General features: G+C 40.6%; 1 protein-coding gene across 1 annotated transcript; it reads left to right on the top strand.

Annotated features, from left to right (window-relative positions):
- The first annotated feature begins 416 nt into the window (after window positions 1-416).
- On the top strand, window positions 417-10,182 carry shox (shox homeobox). Its single transcript, XM_077001577.1, has 6 exons — window positions 417-789; window positions 2,312-2,520; window positions 5,699-5,756; window positions 5,982-6,070; window positions 7,553-7,765; window positions 8,115-10,182. The coding sequence occupies exons 1-6, from the start codon at window positions 540-542 to the stop codon at window positions 8,202-8,204; spliced, it is 909 nt and encodes a 302-aa protein (XP_076857692.1). The 5' UTR covers window positions 417-539; the 3' UTR covers window positions 8,205-10,182.
- Window positions 10,183-11,223: the final 1,041 nt, after the last annotated feature.

Here is an 11,223-nt window from a genome sequence, read left to right as displayed (position 1 = left end):
TTGCTCTTTTAGGCGCTATCTACGAGTCTGCAAAAGTGTACTTAAGTGTGTTTCTTTGGTTCCTATTAATAGAGAGAAAACATCTTTGAAAAACGATTCTTAATTGCGTCAATACAACAGGAGGTCAGGAAAATCGGTTAGAAAATCCGTTGTACTATTTATATAACCTAATTGCATTAATGAAATTATCACAGAATGAATTAAACACGGGTTCTCCGTTCCACTCGACCATACAGCACTACAAGCATCTTAATGAATTGTAATTATATTAACAGGCTCCAGTGTAGCATTGATTTCAAGAAAAGCTGCTGAAAGTTGAATTCAGACGCCAGAGCCGCCTGTAATTGCCCAAGACATGGAGATGGGGGCTGGGCGTAGGTAGCGGTGTATAAATAGTGTGATCTCAAAAACACAGACATAACAGCGGGAGAGATCTAACCTTCTACACCCCTAGTATCGCCGCGTTCAGTACTGAGCAGACAGAACATCGCGATAGGTAATTTAAAGTGGATTTCTGTAAGCAGGACCACTCTGCAGCCATGGAAGAACTTACGGCGTTCGTGTCGAAATCTTTCGATCAGAAAACCAAAGAGAGCAGCAAAGAGAGCATCACGTACAGGGAAGTTTTGGAGAGTGGCTTAGCGCGAGCCAGGGAGCTGGGGAACTCGGAAACAAACCTACAGGACATTACCGAAACCAACAACCATTGTCCGGTACACCTATTCAAGGACCACGTAGAGCTTGAGAAAGAGAAATTGAAGGAGTTTAACGTGGCAAGGGCTACTGATGGTGAGTGAAATTTACGCCAAGTATCGATATAGCTTTCTGTAACGGATTTAAATTAGACGCGTAAAGGATCGTGGAAGTCGTAAAGCATCGCTTGCTGATGTTAAATGCTTAGAAATAATAAAAAACCACGAGATCGAAGCTACATGTGTTTAAAATAGTGTCAGTACGCAGAAGATTCTTTGTGGAGACAGTATGTGTAGTGTCCTGGCATGCAAACATGCGCGTGGAATAAATTTAGCCCATAATCTAAAGGAATAAAAGATACAACACAAGTGTGTTGTATACGACTCGTATTAAAACTCTATGTCCACGACATTGAATTCTGTAAAACCTTTTTTATCGTGTAGGCTATTAATGTCGGACCGTCTTTCATTCTCGTATTTGAGTAAGAAAATCAAGCCAAATAGCCTAAAACAGGCCTCAGTCCTATCATCTCTAACACAACAGTCTCTTTATCAGAAGTATCACAATAAAAGTACTTTATTAATGTCTCACATAAAACATTCTGCAAATGTCAAATTCTGTCATTGGAGACAGAATTAATATTTATCAACAACTGCACGTGTTTCATATAAAAACAGAGAAAGCAACCGAGCGGTTTGTTTTCTTCAATTGTTTTATATTCTGACAATCAAAACTGAAACAGAGTATATACTCACGACAGAAGATACATAAACGATGTTACAGGAATCAAACCCAGTCCAGTCTTTAAACATATAATAGGCTACTTTCATTGCCATTACACTAATCATAACGGCATATAAAACAACACTAATAATAGGCATAATAATAATAATAATAATAATAATAATAATAATAATAATAATAATAATAATAATAATAATAATAAATAAATAATAACGTGTTAAGGTTGCATTCATGCATCTATATAAGCATATAAATTCGTTCATTTATGTGAGCAATGGGCAACTATATATCGACCGATCACTTGAAAAAACTGCATCTGGGCGTCAATTCTTGAAAATGAGCCGGTCATAATTTAAAACAATCTTTTAATTGTTTTTTACATGCAAACAAATGTTCAATTTTAAGACCAGATCCAGTTTGCTAATTCCTACTTACACTATTTTATATTTGACTTACGCTGGGCTACATGAAATTACTACAATTGTTACAGAGTTTAATACGGGCCCAACATGTTTTTAATACACACACACCGCACACGCACACGCACGCACACGCACGCACACGCACACACACGCACACACACACACACACGCACGCGCACACACACACACACACACACACACACACACACACACACACACACACACACACATACACACATTTTGTAAGTATTTCACTAAGTGCAATTTAGGAAAATCTGAATTCGGCTCCCTGACAGGGTCTACAGGCTTGAACGGGCTTTATGTGCCCGTAAAAAACTGTTCTTGTGTCACAGTCCGAGCTACGCACAGACAAAACCTGCACATTAAATCATCAACACGGGTGCATGTGTAGCAGACGGAGTGTGTGGTAACGCGGTTTGGTTTGATTGTAGGGATATATGAATGCAAAGAGAAGAAGGAGGACGTGAAATCAGAGGACGAGGACGCGCAGGGCAAACTGAAGCAGAGACGGAGCAGGACAAACTTTACCCTGGAGCAGCTGAACGAGCTGGAGCGCTTATTTGACGAGACGCACTACCCCGACGCCTTCATGCGGGAGGAGCTGAGCCAAAGGTTGGGCTTGTCGGAGGCCCGGGTGCAGGTAGGCTCCCAGTCCCACTTGTGTCAGTAGTGTGTCTGTGGTGCGATTAAAGGGTGGTGTTTCAGACGGAAATTTCAGCAAAGACAAACCAGGAAGCGCAATGGAAAAGTTGATTTGACCCGGGACAGTTTTTTTTTCTTTCAAACACCAAATACGCATCGATGGACCTGCTATAATACACCGGTTTTGTCTCAGATTACGACACCCTGGATCTGGTGTCTGTGGGTCAGACAAGCACGATTAGGACGGTTTTATTTTAAAGTGATGTAATCACATGCGTGGTTTTTGGACTTTATACCTTAATGCAAGAATTAGGCTGAAAGTCTTCTGTTCCCTCATTGACTCAAATTCATCTCTGCTACCTAAACAATATTCTCAAACAATAGAAATACACTCTTTAAACTTAAGCTTATATTTGGTTCAGTTGCACAGCTGTGTATAAATGTTCATAAAATGTTCATGGTTGGGACAATGGAAAAAATGCAGTCAATGTTTTACTATTAGTACTACTACTACTATTGCTACTACAAATGTTATTATTATTATTATGATGATAATAATAATAATTTGACATTTGCAGAATGTTTAATGTGAGACATTAATAAAGTACTTTTATTGTGATACTTCTGATAAAGAGACTGATGATAATAATAATAATAATTTCACAGGTCAGCCTGACTGATACGGAATTATTATTCTTATATTAGTTTGTTATTATTATTATTGTTGTTATCGTTGTTGCCTCTGCTGTCCATGTTAGATTAGTAGCCTATTAGTGATAACGGAAAATAACAGGCGCAATAATGATGATATTGATATATCGGCCTTGACGTGTACATAGGACATAGGACAGTTGTACATAGGACAACGACGATATTGTTCTGACGATAAAAATGATCGCCGAGGGTCCAGTCTAGTTTTAAAGTACATCTACAGACTCATATATTACCGAGCTTAGGACACATTCAGGATTGCGTTATTATATTGGTTCAGTAAATTAATTGTAAATTGTTTCTTCGTCATGTTAAAAATTAAAATTAGCATTTGAAACTTGCTGGCCAATTCATGTACAAAAAGAGAGAAAGAAAGAAAAGAAAAGAAAAAGTTGCCATTTTATCTTGGACTGAGTTGCGGCACTGAATACGGATGTGAAGTGGCCCGTTTAGCTCTACCAGCAGCTAAATTCAGAGGAAAACTTGCTTATGTGCTGCGGAAAGATCTAAACCACATCATTAAAATTAATGAAGAGGTTGAGCTGCTGCTGCAGGGGACACCTTCTTATGTCACTCACCTCATTTTCCCCAACGTTATCTTTGTAATATCTGCCACTGGCTTGATATACTGTTCCCATAAAAATGTATTAGAAATAATTCAATTCTGTCGTAACTCCTGCTGTGCCATACCTCGTGTTCTACAATTTAGCGGGAAAAATAAGTAACGTCGGTCGCTACTGTGACAGCTTGCAAGCACAATATATTAAAATGTCGTTTCTGAGGCTTTGGCGAAATCAAATTAGATATACTGGTATATGTCGGCCTATAAGGACTATACATTGACATTCAAGAAAAAATGGATTACGTTTAGATTCGCCTTCTTTACATTTTTTGGCAAAAGACGGGTTGCACTAGAATATATACGGCAGCACGCGATATTTTATGCAGTCTAACCAAGTAAATGCACAAAATTGATTTCAGCTTAAAATCTAGTGTTGAAATTGTAAGACATGGGCGTGATAGCTGATATTAACCTGTAACTGAAGTGTTACTACAGAAACCCCACACCGACCAGCTGTCAAGAATCTAATTGAAAGTTATGAGACCTTGGTGAAGAGAAGGCAGTAATTCAATTACGACTAATATCTTTCGGTTTCTGGTGCACAGCTAAATTAAATGTCATTATTCACTGTCTCTAATAAAAATCAAAAGGAAATCAGATTAGGGTATTTGTGAAATGCATCATTGAGTGGTCCTTAATGAAGAAATAACTGTCTAAAGCAGCGTAGCTCACTTCGCTTAGCAGACTGATGGATAATTACAATCGATCCCCGACTGAAAAATGTTTGATTTATTTGAGGTAGCATGTAAGGCAGCTTGTTTAAAAATCTAACAGCAGGCACTAAAACGATAACAACGGCCGCGCATGCAGCAATAATAACACCAGCAAAAGGCCTAAGAATAACAAAAAATAACGATCAAATAGATTACAGCGCATGCATTACTACTTCGACTAGTATTACTATTGGTAATAACAATAAATTATTTACCACAAAATAAATATAGTTTTATAATCTCCCAAAAGTAGTCAGTAACGTTGGCGTTTTGCACGTTTAAAATCTCGCGTGCGCGTCCTCATTATCACCTAGAAGCGCGTGCCTGTACCAGTCCCGACACGCTGCTGCAGTAGGCCGCTACACGGCGACCTGGTGAAACCTTTTTATCCAAAACACAATTCATTCATTCATGTTTCTCGCGCATACATGTTACCCGAGAGCACGTGCCTTTCAGCATAATGCAAGCATGCCAAACTTCAATATTCCCGCAGAAGGAGCAGCTACAGAGTCGCCCTGTAAAGCGACGGCCATTGTCGTCGTCGTCCCCCCCCCCCCCCAGCTCCCTAATTTTGCCACTGGAGAACTCAATCATTAAACGGTCCAGACAAACGCTAAAACTAATGAACAGCTAAAGATCGTGCATCGATGGAAATAAGGTTTTCATTAATGATCCGTTCGGTTACTTTGATAAGGGGAGCCGAACTCAGCGTTGTGTCATCTAGTATTTTTTTCATTTTTTTGCTGTTGTGATTGATCTTTTGGAGCAACGTGATAAATACGACTGAAATATAACAGCTTTTCAGGGGAAAAATAGTTAGGCTACTGTTTGAATCGCACGTTTACAAATGTTTGCCCTAACTGGAGATCTCTGTTATCATACACAATTATACACACTGGCTACATTAATTGTTCTTCCTGATATTTCTGTAGCCCTCTTTTGCCTAATAAAGAAATTGTTGTACAGAATGATTTGAGATTCTAGGCCTATTTTTCTAGTGCCTTTAGTATACAAGGGCTCTTACTCTGCACCATTATATCACCTCGATGCTAAATATAATCTCATGACATCCGCATTTGAGTACATGCTGATCTTTCAATGTATACAATTCCCTGTCGTTTTTGTTTCAGGTATGGTTTCAGAATAGAAGAGCAAAATGCCGGAAACAAGAGAACCAGATGCACAAAGGTAAATTGGAGTGAAAAAAGATGAAATCCTTGTGCTGTTGAGCGATTTGTTGGCATGGATGTTGGTGTTGGCTATGTAGACAGAAGGTTTTTGATGACTTGAGGAGCGTAATCTAGCGCCTAACGACGTCGTGTTAAAAGCATGTAGCATGCATTGCATGCAGCCATAGAATTGTAGGCCGCATTTGACCTGTCATTGATTTTGTATTATTTTCTACACTTTTAGGCGTAATTTTGGGCTCTGCCAGTCACTTGGATGCATGCAGGGTGGCTCCCTACGTCAACATGGGCGCTTTAAGAATGCCTTTTCAACAGGTAAGACCAGGACTTTCCAGGCAAATATTATTTTTGAATGATCATACTAACGTTCAGTGGTCGCGTTAGGGTTGTCACTTTTTTCCTGATCAAATATAAATACTCGCTCTATATATGTCTTAACTCCAGATCCGTGTGAAAAAAAAACAGGTTTGGTGAATAAACAACTAGTTTTACCCGTTATCCGCGTGGTGCGGAGGCTGCGTTCGGGTGGCCCGTTAGGACGGCGCAGAGGGGGGCGTAACACCCAGGCGTCCTTTTCACCTCTTGGTCTCGATGAGAGGCGAGCGAGATTAGAGAGACCGAGAGACATTTGATCTGGTGTCTGTTTTAGAAGGCGGAGTGAAGAACTGTCTGCATCGTCCCGGAGAAAAAGCAGTCCTAATTAAGCTAACAGCATGGCTTGGCGTAGGCAGATAAAAGAGATTATGAAAGAGAGCAACAGAACTGATGGATATTGGCATTGAACGGCATTGGCAGGGCCGAGGCGTGAGGACTGCATACTGAACACCACGACGTCAAGGCGAAAACAGGCCCGCGCGAGCGCCTCTCCCTCAGACCTCCTGCACCTGTTGTCCGCGCGACAGTGCAACATGGTTCAGGAGATTAGGGCGCGTACTGGGCGTCAGTTGCTTTAAAACGTCAATTAGACTTTCCGCCGAAGAGTGGGTGTTAGGAAATTCTGAATAGGAGTACAACGAATTTCATGCTGAGATATATTTTGATCACACGTCCCTTGAAGGTTATTGTTTTTCCAAAAATACTTGAAATTACAGATTCCCCTTTCAAAGGCAGTGTGTGGATTCCAGTGCTACATGCTGGCCCAGTATGTGACAAACAGAACGAGAAAGACTGCCAAGCCATTTTCTCGTAGTCCAAAAACACTACAGCTTGACACACGTTGTGTTTTAGTTGGATGACAAAACAGAAGTCTCTAAACTTTTTATGACGCTCTTGCAGAATGAGATACAGGGGAGGAAAGGGTTGATGTATAATTTTCACCTCATCTTAGTAAAATAATTGCTGAGAATGTGCAACTCGATATTTTATTCTGGCTGCTTAGACCTCCCTTCCCTTTTGCTCTGGAATACATCTGAATAAATATTTATAGCCGCATATGTGAGCATATTTTTGCGTGCAAAATTGTTTATTTATGCAATTGAATACATAATTAGGATTACAAGATGTTGCAGGTTTTCATGTGCTGGATGGAGAGTTTCTGTGTGGAGGGAACTAATGTACTCAGACTTTTCTGAACACACTGCATAATTGAAGTAAAAAAAAAAAAAAAAAAAATAGCTCGGATGAAAAAGATTGCGCGGAGGGAGCCAACACTGGACCATTTTCAGTGAACACACGCGGGCCGTGGAAGCCTTTGGCGTGTGGTGTCCGAGCCCGTTACCAGAACCCGCTCTTCCCCCCCTCGGGCCGAGCCAGAGGCCGCGCGCTAACGCCACACTTGTTTTGCTGTTGGCCCTGCAGGTCCAAGCCCAGCTGCAGCTGGAGGGGGTGACCCACTCACACCCTCACCTGCACCCCCACCTGGCAGCGCACGCCCCCTACCTGATGTTCCCCCCGCCGCCCTTCGGACTCCCCATCGCCTCGCTGGCTGACTCTGCGTCGGCAGCGGCCGCCGTGGCAGCGGCTGCCAAGAGCAACAGCAAGAACTCCAGCATCGCCGACCTGCGGCTCAAGGCAAGAAAACACACGGAGGCGCTGGGACTCTGACCCCCCTGAGCTTCTCCGCCGCTCTGAACTGATAATTGCTTCTTACACAAGACTGCGCCTGTGAAAAGGGCACGACACTCACAGTTAAAAACAAAACAAAAACTAAAGAGAGAGGAAAATGTACTGAGAAGAGTGAAAGAGAGAGAGAGAGAGAGAGAGAGAGCAGGGGGAGGTGGGAAGGGGAAGTCAGGGGTGGGGGTGAGGAGAACGTGTGAAAAAAAAAAACTGTCACAAAAAACCAGCTGCCAAAACAAACCACTTGTAGAGAAAGGTAATTAAATACCAATGAAATCACCTTTTACTTTTCACCCAACAGGCAGGACTACTTGGAGGCCACTGGCTCAGCCCTCTTCAGTCCCAGATCACAGCCCCGGGACCGTACAAAAATGTCTGGATGTCTGTCTGAAAGCCAGCAGTTTAGGAGCGGAGAGTCTTAAGAAATAAGCAGTGCAGTAGGCAGACTCAGAGTGACCGAGGGAGGTTAGGGCTCGAGCGCTTCTCTCAGAGTGTGCTTTATGGACACACGTGAAAATTTGGATTCTCAACCAGAGAAATGGCCATTTTTTTTGTTTTTTGTTTTTGTTTGGTTTTTTGACTTTTGTTTTGTTTTTTTTTTTTTGCCTTTGACCACTTTGTCTGTGCCGCTGCCATGGTTTCATATGAAGTTCGAGTGGGGCTGGCCTCCATTTTAACTGCCATTCACCTGACCATGTTGATCACTGCCATGACAACCTTCCACTATAATCTGCACATAGAATCAATATATAGCTCTTGGTTTTTCGTTCCACCATGGACAGAAGTGGGACGCAGCGGCCGTGCTGAGGGGGCAGTTCTCGGCGTTCAGTGAAACGTTGCCGTTGGTTTGCTTGGAGGAAGCAGTATCTCCTCCAGACTTGAGTCAGAAGGACGTTAGCTTTTGTTTCCATGTTTTTTTTTTGGTTTTGCTCTCTCTTTTCTTTTGTGACGTGTCCTGGGAATAGAAGTGAAACTAGATTTTGCACTTCAGGTCTTGTATCAAGGTGTTTACAATCCTTATTGCAAGAAAATACTACTTCTATATAAGGGGGTGAAATGTTGACTAACTGGGGTTTCATGTCATCAAAATACATTAAAATGACATTTTTCAAAGGGAAAAAGGGTAACTGCAATTTTGTAATTTAAAGTATTAAGGAAACATCAGTTTAACTGAAATGCAATTATGTGCAGTTAAGTGCAATACTGTAAATATGAGAAAAAAATAGCAGTTGATGTTTGCTAATCAATAAACAACAATTTTTAGTTGTTTTTTGACACTGATATTAATGTGTTCCAAGTTCTTTTCCACAGACACATTTGATTTAAGCTGTGTAAATGATACGTTGCTAACCCATTTACAACTGTTTGCCATAACCGCCCATGCGTGATGGTGATGAAACATAATTTTGCATATGTACATTTTAAGAGTCGTTAACATTACATAGAGGTAGACGAGGCAAATCTATTTGGTTATGTAAAAACAGACAGCACTTATTTTATGGGCAGGTTTAACACCCCCTTCTGACTGTCCAGTGAAGACCATCCCTTCACAATAACACGCCTTCCAACTTAATGGATGGATTGAAAGCTTCAGTCATTTACAGTATTAAACAGTATAATATGTTTTTAAACAGACAAGAAAAATGCATAATTTTCTTCCCCACATAAGCGTAAAGTCACAAAGCGTAAAGTTTCTGTCATCATAAGAAATCAAATACAAATGCAATTAAATGCATAAATTATTTAAAATATGAGAGCAAAGACCAGTATTGTGTGCAGGCATGTCAGTGACAGAACGCTGTCAATTTTGGTATCAATTGCCTTTGAACTAGTAGATCCCAGTTAGGTCTACCTCTAAAAGTACATTTTACATTGTGGGACATTTTTGTCTTTCACTACCATGAAGGTTTTTTTTTTTTTTGGAATGTTTCCTTTAATTGAGGTTGTAGGTGTTTTTTATTTATTGTTTTATCAGAAGGTTTATAAATGTTAAATGGTCTGATTTCAAGTGTACATTTTTACATGGCTTTGCATTTATTTTTATATACTTTTTAAATGCTTACATTTGCAGCAGTTTGAAACAAACATGTGATTGCAAAACATATGTTTGATTAAAATGTAGCGTGTCCGAGTTTACAAACATTTCAGGGATGGTGGGTAAAATCATAATATACCATGAGTTACATTTTTTTTTGGCACTCCATGAAATTTGTTGTATGCCATTCTAGTTGTCATTTCATATGCAAGCATGCTCAAACATGACTCGCCAACGAGTTTGAATATTTTGTTGTCCCCCCGCCCCCATGAAAAAAAAGAAAAATGTACATCTTGTACAAGTAAGCTATCAATAAAGTTCTAAATATTTGTAATAGGGTTTATAATGCTTTGTGGCCCTCTGAAAGTTTAAGAATAAAGTTTGCTCTGTTTGACTAGAGTCTGGTATTGCAGGAGCAGCCACTGGAAGTATGTGTGCTCCCGGGGCAAAGCTCACTGGACACTTTCCTCCATGAACAACCACATCCATTTGTAAAAGCCTGAAAGGAGGCAATACTGCTTGCGAGCAAAGTGCCACCATGTTGATGATTAAAGAGGATGTACAGCAGGATCCAGTACTTCTTCCCAGGGACGTAGCACCAAAAACTGCCCTATGCACTAGTAGTGCACATGCCCCCCCCCCCCTCACCCACAGGTCCTAGCTCTACAACACTCCCTCTCTTCTTCCCCCACGCTGTACGCAAAGCTGAGCGGTTAACAATGCTGAAAATATCCAGCAGGGGTTTACTACCAGTCTGATTCTCTAACCACACATTAATCGAACAAATCTTGAATGTATAACAAAAAATGCCTAATCACATAACACTCCAGCGTTTTATAACCACAGGAGTTTGTTTAATATTGGCTATTTGCTCTCAGATTTGGGCTCACCTTTCTTTGAGAAAGCAGTTGCTCTCATATCTTTTTTTTGTCTCTTTTCTGCCCCTCTGTTAATTTCTGAAAACTGTGTTTAGCGTTCTTGGTCATCATCTTCCATAGCACGGATACGATGCCCACTGCCACTTCAGCAGAATGAATGCCAAGTTAAATGCGCCAAGTTAAAAGTTAAATTAGTTAGCATCATTTATTGTGATCTTAAATAATGTTAATATTTAAAGCAAAATATAATTCCAGACTCTTCACCCTCACTTGGAGTCCTGGTAACTCAGCCTGACTTTGGACCCCACTATGACCGCTCAGCACCTGCTGAATCTGGATTTAACCTGCTGTTATATGTTTACTGTAGGTTGCAGCATATTTAAAATAATTTTTCATAATTTGGACTTTTGAGTCTTTGCGACTTGCGTTCCTCATTCTTAATTTTGTTTGTTGTATGTAAACGTGTCAGAGTTCGGTGGTGACACTGTGTTTGGTAC

The sequence above is a fragment of the Brachyhypopomus gauderio genome, chromosome 4 (assembly GCF_052324685.1).
Source record: "Brachyhypopomus gauderio isolate BG-103 chromosome 4, BGAUD_0.2, whole genome shotgun sequence".
Classification (NCBI taxonomy): Eukaryota; Metazoa; Chordata; class Actinopteri; order Gymnotiformes; family Hypopomidae; genus Brachyhypopomus; species Brachyhypopomus gauderio.
This window is presented reverse-complemented; position numbering and strand designations above follow the sequence as displayed.